The sequence below is a fragment of the Vulpes lagopus genome, chromosome 8 (assembly GCF_018345385.1).
Source record: "Vulpes lagopus strain Blue_001 chromosome 8, ASM1834538v1, whole genome shotgun sequence".
Taxonomy (NCBI): Eukaryota; Metazoa; Chordata; class Mammalia; order Carnivora; family Canidae; genus Vulpes; species Vulpes lagopus.
This window is the reverse complement of record NC_054831.1, coordinates 65,433,609-65,450,584: the sequence shown is the minus strand read 5'-3', so window position 1 is coordinate 65,450,584 and position 16,976 is coordinate 65,433,609. Positions and strand designations below refer to the sequence as shown.

The window sequence follows — 16,976 nt, the reverse complement described above, 5'->3', positions numbered from 1 at the left end:
TTTTAAACTCCCCTCAAACAACTCAAATATGCAGCCAGAATTAAAGACCAGTTATTTAAGTGAAAAAAAAAATCCCAGATAATTGCCTCCTATTTTCTTAATGTCAAACACGGTACTTTGGAAATAACTCTGTGGACAGAAAGAATGACCCATGCCCGTGCCATGTTGACAATCTCAGTACTGATCCTAAAATATAAATAGAGCCGATGCTTGGGACCTTCCCTGGCCTGCTCTCCCGATCCTCGGCCGGCTCCCTGAGTTCCTGCAGCACTGGCTCCCCCTTGCAGTCCCCCAGGCCTTGCTGGCCCTGGAGCTCCCAATAAGGCCACTTGCCATCTCCATGGGGCTGTCAGACCCTGGGCTTCGGAGCTGGTGGCTTCTTCTGATGCCTGGTAACCTGGAGCATGAAAGCTGTTCCACAGGTATATTTATGGGGCTGCACCTGCTCCTTGCCCTGCCTCAGGGGCATCTAAGTCCAGGGCCCGTGGCTGCCTTTCTGAGGCAGGAGCTTGGGTCCCTACCCCAGCAGGAGGGCTGCCTGGCTTCGGCTAAGTTAGGCTGAGAGCACTTCATTCACCAGTATTCTCTAACCACCAATAATACAACAAGGAGCCAAATACTCCAGCCTTGGAAAACTTCCAGTCAAAGAAAGCATCAGTGATATTTAGGCTTGACAAATGTTCTCAAGCAAAGAGCTCTAAGTGGCTCGAACAAATCAATGACTTCTGTCTGGGGGGTTAGTGCAGGATTATTCATGAGCTTAAAAGTCTCTGCTTCTTGGATTACTAGTGACGGTTCACCTTGTACAGGTTTAAAATCATCTAGTGCTTTGTCACCCATGTGAACCAAACTGGGCCATAGCCAATTCACACCATGCTTGGGGCAGATGCCACAGCGAGTGGTCCCGACAAGCACCGATCCCCCAACAACAAGCAACCTTGTCATGCCAGTATCATTAGCTAGAGGGTCCTCACTGGATCACTGAGTGACAGACACCTCAATGCTGTCAACATGTCACTAACCTTGTAAATCTGTGGATGACATCCTCTAACCATTCTAAAAACCTGCCGGCAATCTGATTGATGGAGGGGATGTCCCAGGCCAGTCTGGGAGTTTTAGTGAGGCTCAGAAGGGCTCACCCATGGCGACAAATCAAACCAGCAGCCCCGTAAGTCCAAACGGCCCAATTTTGGCAGTTATTACCCAGGAAAGCAAAGTAGAACAGCTGTAGTGGTAGAAATGACATGGTTTGAAAGTTCTCTCATTCCACATGGAGAATGCAGATCTGTGGGGCCTGCACAAAACTGTTAGTACACTGGTGACCAGGCAACAGGTTTTGGAGTCCTACGTGGTTTGGTTGGACCATCTGACCATCCAAAGGGCAAAAAAAATTCTACAAGAAGTATGGCTCAAAATGGAATATTCTCCAAACAGACTTCGGTTTGGGAATTGTGCATGTCTTTGGTTAGAAAATTTCATAGCACATACATACAGGGTAGATTCACAGCCATGGCTCGAATGTGGGATAAGCTTTGAGTTTGGCTCAAAGCTTGTAATCCCTAATCTTATGAACGGACTGTGCCAATTGGTTAAAAAATAAAAATCCCAAACTGAAAATAAAGTATCATTTCTTGACCAGGCCAAAGACAATGGGAAATAGAATCCTTCAGCTTTTCAGGATATTTGAAAAGATGATGCTGACACGGAATGGGAGCCTGGTATGGAGGACAGAAGACCTAAGGGCAACCATTCTAAGTACTAAAACCAAAGGATGGGACCCTAGCTGAAGTGGGCCTTAATCAATCCTTAGGAAGACAAGACAATGGCTGGTATTTCTGATCCCTGTCTTTACCACTTTTGAAAGGAAGTCAACTCTTCAGACTAAAAGCAAGGAGAGTAAATCCTCTCAGGCAGAGCTAGGAACACTTGCAGTTGGCTTTCTGTATAAATGTCCTGAGCTGTTTGGGGAAATGATCATTCCTTACACATGTCATGAAGTACCCTGACAGCCTAGTTCAGAGCCATCTTGGAAAAGTGGAAGCCATGGCCAGAAGATGTAGCTGTCGGGGCCTATGTCCAAAGGCTCCTTGCCAGCCCTCTCTAGCTAATGAATCCATGAGACACAGCCAGAAAGTCCAAGATAGGAAGGCAGGGAGCCACAGTTGGTCATCTCATGCACGTACCTGGAGTTCTGCCATTATTTTGTCCCCTTCCTCTTCTTCCTCCTCATCCTTTGAGGAGGAGGTAGCGACTGGTGGTGGGGATGGGGTCCAGGCAGAAGCAGGTTCCTCTGTTGGACATTTGGTGGCTCTAGCCTGGGGGCTTGGTCCAGCATCATCACTGCTTGCCTGTGGAAGATTCGAATCACAGATTTTGGCTTAACACCTCAAGGTGCTGGCAAAAAGAGGGCCAGATCACAAGAACACAGGTTCCCTTACTGGCTGGTGCACTGGTCTCCTATCTCTTTGAATCGAGTTCAAAGACTGTAATATCCCCTTGCATTTAGTTTGGGTTTTTGTTTGTACAAGCTGCCATTTTGGTGAATGGACCGAAGACCTTTAATAAAATTCTAACTACTCAACATTTGGTGCCTTTGAGAAAGGCCTGCCCATACTACATCTCCTTGGCGATTGTATCGTACATTTAGCACAAACAACAAAACTTGCCAAGTTAAGTGGAAGCTAAAGCTCATTGAACAGCTTTCTGTACAGACTCTCACAACTCTGTGAGAGAATCTCACTTAGCTTTGTAAGATGGCCTTGCTTTTGCTTCTGCTTCTACCCCCATTTTCAATCTTACAACGCCTTGCTGGGGGAAGTAGCTCACGATTTGCATTTTACATTGTCGCAGCTAAAAGTCAAGTAAGGATAGCTCGTGGTGCTGAGTCTAGTCCAATAACACTGGCTGAGATTTTCCCATCTGTGGGGCCTTCCTGTGATTTAGCATAGTCAATTCTCTTCTTCTCTGCCTTACTACTTTTTGTGTTCCAAAGGGGAATAGAGAGAAGCTTGTCTAAGGGTATCATTTGAACCTAGAGACCAGTTTACCAGTGCTTAACCCGTCAGACCTTGGCGGTGATGTTCTCCTTCCTGCTGGTGTAGACCACATCGCCGGACCTCGTGGTGGTGAGCCCTGATCCTGGCAGGTAGCTCCGCCGAGGGGGCGGGGGAGGAGGAGGTGGGGACTTACCCCCCAGCTTGTCCAAGTCTTGTTCTGAATTTGGAGAGTCTTCTGGAAAACAGTGTGTCATTTAAAAATAATCTCTTTGCAAGATAACGTCCAGAACAGTATATTTCTATAAATTTGATGTAATCTGACTTTAACATTTTCTAGTCTCTCCACAGTTTGATGATTAAAAGTATAGACCCTAAAAGCCTGACTCACTTGAAATCTCAGAAAGGTCCTGAACAAGGACCTTCTGACTTCTCTCTGCCTCAGTTTTCTCATCTGTTAAATGTGCCCATTATGGTAATCTTCTCTACTGGGGGGCTGTGAGGATGAAATAACTTAAAATACACGAAGCATTTGGAACAGTGCTCACTGGCTTGTTGTAAATGCAATGCAAGTATGAGGTATCATTACTAAACAAAAAATCTGGATATTACTTGGGGAGATGGAATTATGGAGCCCAAAGACAAATCCAAGGGTGTCAGGGTGGCTCAGTCAGTTAAGCGGTGACTCTTGGTTTCAGCTCAGGTCACGATCTCAGGATCATGGGATTGAGCTGTAGGTTGGGCTCTACGCTCAGCAAGGAGTCGCTTGTCCCTCTCCCTCTTCTTCTCCCCCTGCTCCCTATCTCTGTATCCCCAAAATAAATAAATGAAATCTTAAAAAAAGAACGAAAGACAAATCTAGAACACCTTGCATGGCCTCAAAAGCCTCCATCTCTGAAGGCTGAAAGACAGTGTGAGCAGGAAGTGTTCATGCAGGGGATGTCAGGATGGAATCCAGTCACTCAGGGGCCAGAAGGAAAGTGGGAGGCACATGAAACAGAAAACAAAATCAGGAAGAGAATGTAGTTTTGGCTACAGCTATGGGGCTGGAAAGGGTTCTTTGCTGATGAAAGGAGGCAGTAAACACAGAAACGCACAGGTATAAATTAGGATTGACACCACAGGTTAGAAAATGCAGATATCTGCTTAGCTTTCTCCAGAAAAATGTCCCCCCAAAAGCACTTAATAAAATTTAAACAGTCAGCCCCACACATGAGGAGATGAGCACTGGGTATTATACTATATGTTGGCAAACTGAATTTAAATAAAATAAAATTAAAAAACCAGTCAGCCCCATTCCCGCCATTACTAATACCCCTTACCCCTGCCTTTTACCAGCACTCAACCCAAGGGTTCCCTAAAGCAGGGAAGCCAGAAATTCAGGGTCAGAACTCCCAACCCGGCTTTGCCCCAGCTCTCCCTAGGAATGAGACCTGCCCTCCCTGGATGTATTCGTCTCTTCTGATTCATGTAGTCAGAGTTGTTTGAGAGGTTTCCATAAGATTGTAATAAGGATGTGGGTAAATCATCAGGGTGAAATGCCCACAGTTGTGTGTAGTGGGTGATGCTAGTCTCATGCGTGAGAGTGCTGGGTTCCAAGGCCTGAAAAGCACAGGGACACCTGGCTGGATCCTAAGCCAGCAGCAGCCTGGCCAGGGATGGCCTCAGCAGCTTTGGGTGTCCCTTAAGGGACTGGCACAGGCTGATGGACCCTAGGGGGAGCCCAGGTCTCCTCTCCTGTGTAAGGACAAAGAATGCCTCTTTGATCAGCTTTGGTGAGGCTCCTCTGAGCCCTCTTCTCCACCAGGCTTTGCCCTTGGTCACTTCAGCCCAGTTTTCACAAAGAATTCTGCTAAATCAGTTTAGTAAGAATCCTCCCATTCTTGACATCTGATCTGGTTCTTCATTCCCCACCCTGGACATCCAAGCCCTTGGCCTGCCCTTGGCAAGAATCTTCCTACCCTTGATATGCTGCGTTCAGAGTTGAGTTCAATTTCTCTCCCCCATTGCCGTCCTGAATCAAGTCTTCCCTGCTCTTTTTTTCTTTAACATGGAATGAGGCTACGATCCCTAACTTTTCCATAGATGTTTAGAAGCTAGCGGTCCATCCCCATTATCTAAGTAGATCACACAAAGGGAAATACAAAAAGTTTTTTTTTAAACCCTCAGCATAGGATTTTACCTCATTAGTACACACAAATACATAAAAGCAATAACATCCGCGACAAACAAGTAAAAATGATAGAAACCAACATTTGCAGGTAACGGACTGTACCCTTATGCATTTCTGGCAGCCTGTACATTAGTGGACTCTTTCTGACAAGAAATCAGGCCATGTGTTAAAAAAGCAAAAAGCAACGTGGTCTGGCTGGCTCAGGTGGTGGAGCATGGACTCTTGATCTCAGGGTCGTGAGTTTAAGCCCCATGTTGGGTGTAGAGTGTACTTAAAAAAATAAGATAGAATGATAACATTTTAATGAGTGAAAAATACTTTGGGGACTAATATTTTAAAAATACTTCATGAAAATTTTTTTAATCTGAAGGAATGAAAAGCCCAAATGTGGTAAGTTAACAGAATGTAGTGTTATTATTTTTGCTGTATAATCATGAGAAGGGACAGTTCTAATTTTAACTATTTTTTTAATCATTTATTTGTGATTATAAAACATGCAGGCACTACCTGACAAAATTAATAATGGGGAAAGCCAATTTAGGTCAGATAGAAACGGAACGAGGTCCTTACCCAGGACAAGTTCCTCATGGGAACTTTGGGAGAAAAGCTGTCTGGGTGAGGACAGAGCCATCACCCCTCCCAGACCCCTTCCTTCGCGGGCACATACTGTCTGACCCCTCCAGGGTCCCTAAGCTGGCCTACACAGCTGGCAGGTGGGAAAAGGGGGGTGAAAAACTTAGCACAGGCTGATGGAGAGAGTTTTAGTGGGTGGAATTTTAGAGCAGCTTTGGGAAAGGAAAACCGACAGGGCTTCAGTGGTTCTAAACTGTATCTACTTTCATGTTCCCGGACATGCAATCAGGATGGCGATTCCTGTTCAAATTAATTTTAGCTCCTGGATGAGGCATCATGGAATGTGGCCCTGAGACACTGGGCTGCAGGTATAATCGTGGCTCCGTACACAACTCGAAATCAGAGTATATAAGGCATGTGGCTCATTGGTTGGAGATTTAGTAGGCTGGGTTTTTCGACAGTAATTTTATGTTGTTAGTGACACACTGATGCTTAACTTCTATAGTTTAGTTGGTTCAATATACAATCTAATAATTTTGATTTAAAAAATGTAATTTCGCCTTATGATCTAATATCCCCTTGGGAGCTCATAAAGGCTGGCATTTTCTTCCTGCAGCATATGAAAAGCTCTTACTTTAAATGCAGCCCTCTTATTCTCCCAGCTGGTGCTGTGAAGTGTCATAAATTCATAGGAAATGTGGGAGCCGGGAATCTATATTTTTCCTTACTGGGCACTATTCTAGTATCCTAGTCTAGAACACAGTTTCCCTGCTATGGTTTTGATTAAAAAGAGGTAGCGAGAATCCAGTCATACTTGAGGATTTGGTCTTCCAAGTTTATAATTTTATAAAATCCTTGAGAAGTGAGAGAGTGGGCCTGTTGGCCAGTTCATGCATAAGTGGGCAGCCCAACACTGACCCAAAGGCAGCCAAGGCCACCCGGCTCGGTGAGCACCTCACCTGAAAGTTCTAGCTTGTCTCCTGGAGCATCACCCTTTGATTGCAGGCCAGAGGCTGGTGGCATCTCCAGGTTTGGAATTGACTTCATGATATTGGCCTGAGCTTCTTCTAGCAGCTTCTCAAATTCTTTCCCGTTATAGTGGTCCAGATTTTGCCTTTTCTCTTCCCATTTCCTTTCTGCTTTCTGAAGGAAAAATCACAAGTGAAGAAAGTTTAGAAACCACAGGGAAAGCTAATTAGAGATTTCATGTTGGTGTAGGGGGAGGTGTAACATAGGTAAACTGTTGATAAAATCATGCTCTGGTGTCCATGCTGAGAGACATTTGTGCTATCAGATAAACCTGCTCCTGGGCTCTCTGTCAGTTAAGCCCAAGTGACTGATATTCATTCGCACAGAAGCAAGTTCAGAAACCCAAATTCGTTCAATAAATGAGCATTTATTGCTACTTTCCCAATGGTAATAAAAAAGACACAGGGATATGCTTTCCAAAGTATGCATCCCATAACCAGGTTTCTGTTCTCTAAACCAAGTTTTCATCCTGGAGGAGATGTGCAAACAGACGGAACAAAACCCAAAACACCAGGAACAAAGACACCCACACCTCCATTCCATGTCTAAGAATTGCTATAGGGCCTCTGGGTCGAATATTCTTACGTATACAATGGGGGTTATTTAGATTACCTCTCAGTTCTATCAAGTCCTACAACAGGGAGAAATGCATGAAATGCATTTCTAAACACCTGCACATTTTTTAAGAGAACATTTTTCTATGATTTTGGGATGGTTCAGGAAACCTTCCAGATGGGCAAAGGGGAAACTAGTGCCAGGATTACTAAAATCCCACAAGGTAAGAATTGAAAAAGACAGAGATCATTTTATCAACACATTTTACACAGGAGACACTAGAGCCCAGTGAGATAAGAGATTTGCTTGAGATTCATGCTATGGAAATGAGAACCTCCACCATCCTTACCAACCTCCCCGCCTCTCCACTTTATTTTTCCTTCCTAGCATTTATTATCATCTGGGATACACTGGTTCTCGATCTCTCCCTACAAGCAGATAGGTTTCTTGAAAGCACAGACTTTGTCGCCTCTGTTCACTGCCTGCCCCAGAGCCTGTAGGACTTGGTGCATGATGGGGCTCAGACACCTGTTGCGAAGGAAGCTCACCTCATTCTTCAGCAGAGGAGTGGGCAGAAAGGCCCAGGCCTCCTCACTGCTGATCGGGGCATTTTTAGAGATGACTCATAAGTGGAAACTTAAACCACACACATAACAATGATCACTACGCCTGGCAGGTTCTCAAAGATATTTGTTAAATAAAGGAGTCCTCCTACTGACAGCATTTCCACGTGGACACGTTCTCAGGAGGAAATGTATTTTCGGGTTGCACCCCTGTCCCCGCTGGGCATGAAAGGATGGAATCACCATCAGGTGATCACATACTGCCCCTTCCATGACTCACTTTTTGTAAGTGGTTGGCTTGGATTAGGGGCACAGCTACTGACTTTGGGCAGACAGGAGCTACCTAGTGTTCGGAGGCCCAGTTGCCGTGACTGTGGCCTTGGCAGTTTGAAGAGGTTTGTTTATTTCTCGAGATCTGAATTATCTACTGCTGATGCGAGAGAGAGAGGCAGGATGGTGAGGACCAGGGTCTGGGGTCATGGGTGGAGGATGCACAGGGCAAGAGAAAGGAAGAAGCAATGATATCTCTTGATAAAAAGAATCTTTAAAAATGTGGCATGTTATCTGTTCTGTGACTTTACGGCCTCATCTTCTCTTTGCATTTTGACTGCCTCTGCCTCCCCAAGACCATGCTAATGACTTCCTATCCAGCACCCTTAATTCCAGACCCATCATCTTAATCAATTATGTACCTTGTTTCAGAGTAATTTTCTGAAGATGCTATTTTTTAGTCGCTGGCCCAAGATGCAGCATTTTGGGGATGCCCAGACCATGACCCTGAGATATATCTCAGACTGGTTTACAAGCTCCCCCAAATCTGGTTCCAGCCTGTTTTGCCGGCCTCATCTCTTCTGTCTTGTTCCCCTTAAACAGGTTTCCTTGTGGCTCCCTTTGCTCCAACATTCCTCTGCCGCAGCATGCCCTCGCCACCCTGCTCTGCTTACCCAGATTCTACTGATTTTTCGAGCCCAGTGGCAAGCCCTCCGTAGGCCTGCGGTTAAGTGTGAGCCCACACGCACTGGCTCAGGAGAGCTGACTCACATTTCTCCCCAATTACATGCTCACCGATACCCTGTTGTAACTCAAAATTGACAAATTCTACAAATCGGGCGTTTCCCCCCAGAGAGTCAGCTGGTAAACACTCCAAGGCACACCAGGGCCTCCCCTTCCGCCAGGTTGGGGTGTTTCATCGTTCTTGAAATCCAGTGACCTTTCTCTTAATCTGGATGTTGAAACCTATTTATAGTGCTAAAATCTATATTTGAGATACACACACACACACACACACACACACACAAATCTACCTTTTATACATACATATATATAAGAAGTACATCTGACAACCAGGCTGGAAATTCTCCAAGGGAAAGGACCAGGTGTTATTCCTTTATGGGGTGAGAAATGGAAGTGGGACCCTACCTCAATAGACACCGCTCTGTTCTTGGCACTCACGCTGTGGATTTCCTCGATGAACAAGCTCTGCATGGTGGAGCCATTCATGGGCGTCTGCGGGGACTGAGGAGCCTGGGTCGATGGCAGGGCGGAGGTCCCTTCCTGTGGGGCGGCTGGAGGGCCGGCTAGGTGAGGACCAGTCCCTGCAGGCAGGTGCTGGGCGGGGTTGAGCAGGGCAGCAGACAGCTGGGAGGGCTGGATGACCACGGGGGAGCTCTGTGCATGGTGGACGGTCAAGGGCACCACTTCCGACTTCATGTCGCCGGGCACCCCTGCAGCGTGGGGGTGCTGGCCTGGGCTATGGGGAGCCTCCTCCTGGTTCTTCAGGACTTCCGCGGCCGTGGCCTTCTCCATAGCGACATACTGAGCAGCCTGGGCTGCATCTGTCCCTTTCAAGAGCCCATCGGTGACATGTCTGGGAGAAACCATACACAGCAGTATTAACTCTTAAAATAGGTAGCTTGCATTCTATTCTGATGGCATTAGCCTGAATGCTGTGTCGTCCCAAAGCCAGGCAAGTTGTTATTGCAAAATTAAGACATTGTAAAATCGAGAGTAGCAGCTCTCCAGGGTTGAGGGTTTCCATAGCAACTTCCTAACGTCCTCCAAGTGCTTCCTGGCTGTCTCTGGTAGCTGCTTTCTCTGTTTCTCCCTCATGAGATGGCCTGTCTCTCCTTTCCCACTGGCACCATGCTGTCCTGCCCAGTTCCACAGGGAACACATGCTTCTAACAACAACTCCTGCACCGGGTCCTGGCTGGAAGCCCCCAGAGATGCTCAGTTCCAACCCCCAGAGCTTCCTAAGCCCTCCATGCTCTCCTCCTTTCACCGCCAAGCCCCTGGGGAGGGCAGTTCATACAGCTGACCCTTGAACACCGTGTGGGTTCAGGGTCCCGACCCTCTACAGTTGAAAATCCATGTGTAACTTCTGTCTCCCTACAAAACTTAACAACTAATGGCCTACTGTTGACCAGAAGCCTTACCTGTATCACAAGCAGTTGATTAACATACATTTTGTACGTTATGACTGTATTCTTACAACAAAGTAAGCTAGAGAAAAGAAAATGTAAGAAAATCTCAAGGGAGAGAAAATACATTGACAGTACTGTCCTGTATTTCTCAAAAGAAATCTTGATCTAAGTGGACCCATGCAGTTCAAACCTGGGCTGTTCAAGCATCACCTGTATTTAATTCCTCCTGCTTGCTCTTCACATTGCTCAGCCTCGTGTGGGCAGGCTTCTCTACCTGGACTCCACCGAGCCATTCTGCGAGGTCGACAGTGACCTCAAACCCAACAGCTAGGCTAGTCCTCATCCTCCTTTGCCTTTTGGGGTCATCTGATGCTCTTCGTCTATTTCCACCCATGACGCAGTGGCAAGGACATGGCTTTGGGGTCAGATAGCCCTGTGCTTGAATCTCATTGGTTCTGCAAGGTCTAGCTAGACAGTATTGGGAACTTTACCTTTCTGATCCTCAGATATTTTTCAATAGAATGTAATAATGAGGGGCGCCCGGGTGCCTCAGTGGTTGAGTATCTGCCTTTGGCTCAGGTCATGATCCCAGGGTCCTGGGATCAAGCCCTGCATTGGGCTCCCTGCTCAGTGGGAGCCTGCTTCCTCCCTCTCTTGCTTCCCTTGTTTGTGCTATAAATAAATAAATAAATAAATAAATAAATAAAATCTTAAAAAAAGAGAAAGAATATAATAATGGTGAGGACAAGGACGGGAGATAAGAATCTCTTCTAAGGCTTTCCTTGGGGGTTGTTGCTATGATCGAGGTATTTATATATCAGACAATGTAGAACCTGACCTATAACCCTTAATCAGTCCCTTATTTTTCTTATTAAAACTTTCTCTCCTTTTTTTATTTGAAAAAGACATTGTATTCGGGGACTCTCTTGTACTACTCACTTCTGTTTCTGTTGTTTTTTTTTTTTAACAAGATTTTATTTATTTATTCATGAGAGATACAGAGAGAGAGGCAGAGACACAGACAGAGGGAGAAGCAGGCTCCTCTTGGAGAGGACGAGGTGGGACTCGATCCTGAGACCCTGGGATCATGGCCTAAGCCGAAGGCAGATGCTCAACCACTGAGCCACGCAGGCATCCCATCTATTTCTTTTACCCACCCCATTCCTTCAATCTCCAAGAGTCCCCAAGGACCTGTCCAACCCATTCTCTCTCATGCTACTGTGCCCTCTCTTCCACCATCACTAGTCACCATCATGAAGGCAATTTCCAGTTGTAAATCTCTCCTGCCTCCTGCCCTCCCTCTCTCTGAGGCAGCACCACGCACAGAAGGCATCTGTGTTCCTGAAGTGAAGGAGGCTAGTAAAATATTTTGATCCATTCTTCAACTTTAAAATGCTACTGAAAAGAACCAAATGATTTTTTTAAATGTTTACTGTGTTTGCTAATGTTACACTGTAGGATGTGCCAAACGCAGCAGCGAGCCTGTGCTGAAGAATCGGGACTTCATTCATGTTGCAATAGAATTCTGGGGGTGGGAAGCAGCTGCTGCCTCTCTTCATGACCTTCCTCCACCCCTGGAGAGGCCCGGTTACCTCCGCAACATGGTCAGGGTGTCGGTCATGCTCCGCACTCTCTGCAGTAGACTGTCCAGCCGGTGGGGCTCCTCCTTCAGAAACCGCACGGCCTCTACTTCTATGCGTAAGATGGCTCGCATCTTGTTTTGTAGGGTTGGAAATTCTCCTGCAGGCCAAGAGCAGATGGTGAGTTGTAGGAGAAAAAATGGAACAAGCCCCTATCCGGCGTGCATGCTGGACTAGGGGTAGGAGAGTGGGGCTTATCGGATGGAGTACCCCACACACATCTTCAGGAAGCAGATGCTGGTCAGACACCGGGTTCCAAGTGACCTTGGGCAAGGACAGAGCTCCTCTGCGCCTCATTTCCTGTCTGTATACTTGGGATAAAGGCAACTGTCCCTTAGGATCATTTTAAATGAATTTGGCACAAGTGCCCACACTGCAAGAGCCTAGCAGAGAGAAACTATCACTCGTATTACCGAGTCCTCAATCTTACAGCACCCGCTGAAATATAAGCTCCAAGAAGACAGGGACATTTGCCTATTTTGTTCAGTGGTACAGCCCAAGTGCCTAGAACAGGGCCCGGCAAACGTAGGTGTTTCATGAATACCTCTGTGTGCATGAATGAACGAATCCTTCACTACTGGGCAGATTTTTACACCCCATCCCCCGAAGACTTGCTTCTGACTTCTCCCTTCCAGGAGGAGGCTCACCTTTCAGGGAAGCCACAGCTTCTCCCACTTGTCGCAGAAGGAAAGCCCCATCTTCCACATCTTTTAGAGTGACCACGCGGCCAGCCGATGTAGAGTCCTTCTTTAAATCTTCAACAAAGTTTTCCAGCTCACTGTGGGATGGGGGTGGGGGGAGACCAGAGGATGGGAGTGAACACCGAAGTCCTCCTAAAGCTGCAGGAGCAAAGGGGTCGTCCGAGCCTCCCCGTCATTACCACCAGAGTAGCTTGGTTTGCCTTAAATATTCTGCTGAGGTGTAAGGAGGGTGCAAGGAAGATCTTCCCAGGACATGCTCATGGGGACGCCCAGGTTGGCCAGAGGGAAAATGGCAGCTGGCTGACAAAGGACCCATCCCTTATTTTCAGTGGGGGATCCTGATGCCAATGCAGAGTGTGCACGCTGTGTGATGTGACAGAGGGGACAGGGTGTGCACACTATCGCGGGGCAGAAAGAGGGGGTCCCACCGGTTTATAGCAGCTCTCTCAACTTGGAACTTGATATTTGGGGCTGGATAATTCTTTCTTGTAGGCGCCTGTGCTGTACATCGTAGGGTGTCCAGCAGCACTCCTGTCCTCTACACACTAGATGCTCAGGGCACCCCCCCCCAGCCTGTGAGAAACAAGGATGTGTCCAGACATTGGTACAATGTCCCCGGGGAAGGAAGAGGCGGGGAGGGGTGGGGAGGGGCACAAATTTGTCCCTGATCGAGAACCTCTGGTTTATACTGATGATCTCATTGATAAGGACTGACTTTCCACTCTAAGCTGCAGAGGAAAAATGATCACAGTTCTGATTTCTGATATGTGTCTCTAAGAGAGAGGGAGTGAGAGAAACACACACACATGTGCACACACAAACACATCCCCTATGGTACTGCTGGAGTTCCAACAGAACTAAATTAAGGTCTTCCGCTTCAAGATGTAAACCAACCAACCAACCAACCAACCAACCAAACAACAACATCCTGTCCCCTGGGCACATTAATAGCCCCATCCTAAACACACGTTTGTATCACTTCAGTTGTCTGTAAATCTGAATCTGACAACAGAAAACCTTTCTTAAAGAAAAGGATGTTGAGAGATGAAGAACCACTAGGTGGCAGCAGGTGAACAGCATTCCACCTGCTGGTGCAGGCAGGGCTCGAAGCAGCCGGAAGAGTGAGAGAAGACACCAGTGATCTACAAAACCATGGCCTGCCAGGACCCTCCCCACTACGTGGGTGCTCAGAATGATGGGTGGCTCGGCCCTGCAGGAGGGATTCGGCAGGATGCTATCTATGTATGTTTAACAAGGACCATGGGGCAAACTTCACCCATCATACTGAAGTGGGATGGGGTTTTTGGTGATGTCTCTCATTCTATGATAGAAAATGGACTAAAACTGTGATCCTTTCAGATGAAATGATGCAACTTCAACACCAAAGGGGGAAGCCTCACCTGCTCCCTGTCCACATTTGCAAACTATGGAAAGGTACCCAGTGTTACATGAGGCCCCCCCAACCCGCCACAGGAAACCTCCTACAGCAACCACATCCCTGAGGAGAGAGCGTGTGCCACTCCTTATAAGAGTTCTAAATATGGCACCTGTGTGGGGAAAAGTTATTTTCCATTTCATCACCAAACTGAAATATTTTAGTGGCAGACGGGACACACTGTCCAGCCCTTCTGAGTTTTGAGGGAAGAGCTAAGACCCAAATGTTATCACGGTTCCATTAACAATCCACAAGCCCGCCAGGCTGCAATGAATCCTCCTAGAAGCTATCATCTGACCCAAAGGCAGTCTGCCTAAAATTCTATTTTAATCTCTTCTACACAGCATGCCTCTTGGATTTCATAACTCTGCACACAGGAGACCCTTAAATGTCACAGCTTTTCCTTTGTCAATCAAGGAACATACGTGAAAGTGTATTGATATTATTGGATACAGCAACGTCACTTCCGTTCATATGTTTATGACATCTGTTATAAAGCAGTCAGATAGCTTTTGTTCATTCAAACTGTAACAGAGATCGGGGAGCTAAAATGAATGCTGAAAACATTTTCAATATTACGTAATCAATATGACTTTGAGATGTGAACTCTGCTCAAAGGAATGCCAGATGTTCACAGATGCTGTGGTTTATATGTAAATCCATTCTATTTGTGTAAGTTTCTTCTCATTCTACCTTAGTTAAAAGGAAGCATCAAATCTGTTGAAAAGTATTTCCTCTATTATTAGAAGCTCAATTATTAATTCCAAGTAGAAACCCACCAAAGAGAAAGGATCTTGATTGAATTTCTCTCCACAGTTCTAGACTTAAATTTCATTCTCTGCCAACTGAATGGCTCACCAGCAACTTAACCCTCTCACGATGCCCAAAGGAACATACTTTCCAGTGTGTGTGTGTGTCTGTGTGTGTGCGCGCGCACACGTGTGTGCTCGTAAGGAGAAGGCTGGGGAGTGACAGGGGAGAAGAACTGCTTTCCTAATGTTCCAGAGTTGAAATTTCTGGCTGTCTTTTGTAACCCACTCTCTCTCCCTACTCTGATCCCTCTAATCAGTCCATTTCATTTGATTTCTCTTCTCATTCCTTTTTCTACTCCTTGATTCAGACCTTAATGACTTTTGACCGGATGTTCAGAGCACTTCCAATAGGGTTTCCCTGACAGCGACGTTTCCTCCTCCGTTATCCTGCATGTGATCACCAGAGGGACCTTTCTGAAATACAGCTCCGACTTTGCTACTCCTTAAAGCAGAAAGCTTCAGTGGCCTCCTCATCAGGCCGCAGTAACTGTCAGATGTGAAGACACTTCAGAATTTCCCCTGAAGCTTTGTGAGTGCACATTCTTAAGCTTCGCCCAGGGAAGTTCTGAATCTGGAGTTGGACCCAAGAGCTTTCATGAAAAGCCAGGGATTCGGGTTTCTGTTCAACAAAGACCCTGCAGACATCGAGCAGGCCTGCCGGGCGTGAGTGTGGTCTGAGATATGGGCAGGCACCAAGCAGGTGGCAATGGCATTACCCAGATAGGAGACATGATCTAGAACCTTGTACCCCACTCTCCCACCAAAGTGGATGACTCCCAATTCTCCCACAACACCTTGCCCCTTCCTGCCTCACAGGGTTTCTCTGCCTGGGAGCCTCCCCACCCCCACGAGCCTCCACTGATGGCCTGTCCTCCAGGCCATCTTGGTTCCATTTAACAAACCATCTGTGAGACCCTGCGACATACATGGCACTGCTTTGGGCCTGGGGTCATATGAAAAATAACTAATTTCCGGTTAAGTTTTCTTGATCCCTGGGGCCCAAAAGAATCTCTCCTTCTTGTAGGTTCACCTGGCACTTGTGGGTCACCTATTTTGTGCTATACGCACACTCATATGTTCTGCTTTTCCAGATTGGAGTTCCTCGTGTGCCCTGGGCACGTTTCATTCATGTGCAGCCCACCCACAGAGTCCTCCCACGATATGCTCCCTGTTCCCCTTCCTGTCTCACTCTTGGGCTGGGCTACTAGACTCAGGGTAGTATTGACATTAAAGATGCCTTTTCTAAGCCAGAAGCAAAACATACCTCAGCTAATCAAGAAACATAATTTTTAAAAGAAGAAAATTTACTTTTTCATCATTCAGTTGGAAAACTTAGAAAATATTCTTAAAAGCCTACGTATTTTTAAAGAAGTTTTCAAGAAGAATTTTAATACCTAGATTTTGGACAACTGGCTGCTACAAAAACATTTCAGACAAACAACAGCCTTATTGCTTCACAGTGGGTGATGAAATGTCTACAGAGTCAGTAACTACATAAAATTTTAGAAGCAATTGAGATGTCAGTGAACAGTGGTCAAACTCAATTTTTTAGGAAAAAAGAACTCTAACTGATTCCCCCCCCCACACACACACACCCGGACTGCTACTGAGAGGGATATTCTATTTTTAATTAGACACACTGGGTTGGCATCTGAGGTGATACAAGCTTAAGTATCAAATAGGTGATAGAAAATAACACTTTCCATCATGGAGACTTTTGGTCCTTTCTGCTCATCTGAAGAATTTGAGAGTTGCATCTTTATAGTCCCAATTTGGGAGATTTAAGAAGAGATTTACCAATAGTAGGAGAACCTAGAAAAATTACTATTCCTTATACTAGAAGGTGAAATTCATCCTATGATAAATCTTCATTGCATAACAAAACACATATTACCATAAAAGATGTGCCTGCCCTAGTGACTTGGGAGTAATAAAACTGCTCATTTCAATAGTGGAACTTGATAGATGCTTTCAATAAGAACCTCATAGAAGATTGATAACATTCAAGGAGGCATCTTTCATTCCTGGATCAGACATACTTTACATTTAAATTCTTCTTTTGTGCTTTTAACTACAGCTG

The 16,976-nt window shown here is 46.1% G+C and overlaps 1 protein-coding gene across 24 annotated transcripts in view; it reads right to left on the bottom strand.

The window, feature by feature from the left end:
* KIAA1217 (KIAA1217 ortholog) overlaps window positions 1-16,976 on the bottom strand; it is a 464,836-nt gene that overhangs the window by 9,663 nt on the left and 438,197 nt on the right. For 20 of the 24 annotated variants that reach the window (XM_041765783.1, XM_041765782.1, XM_041765799.1 and 17 more), the window contains 6 exons: window positions 12,596-12,726; window positions 11,901-12,048; window positions 9,306-9,753; window positions 6,699-6,882; window positions 3,068-3,231; window positions 2,184-2,348 (listed from right to left, as the gene is read on the bottom strand). In XM_041765783.1, coding sequence (XP_041621717.1) covers window positions 2,184-2,348; window positions 3,068-3,231; window positions 6,699-6,882; window positions 9,306-9,753; window positions 11,901-12,048; window positions 12,596-12,726 — 1,240 coding nt within the window. The remainder of the gene's footprint in view (window positions 1-2,183; window positions 2,349-3,067; window positions 3,232-6,698; window positions 6,883-9,305; window positions 9,754-11,900; window positions 12,049-12,595; window positions 12,727-16,976) is intronic. The other 4 variants (XM_041765798.1, XM_041765774.1, XM_041765781.1 and 1 more) reach the window with 2 other exon arrangements.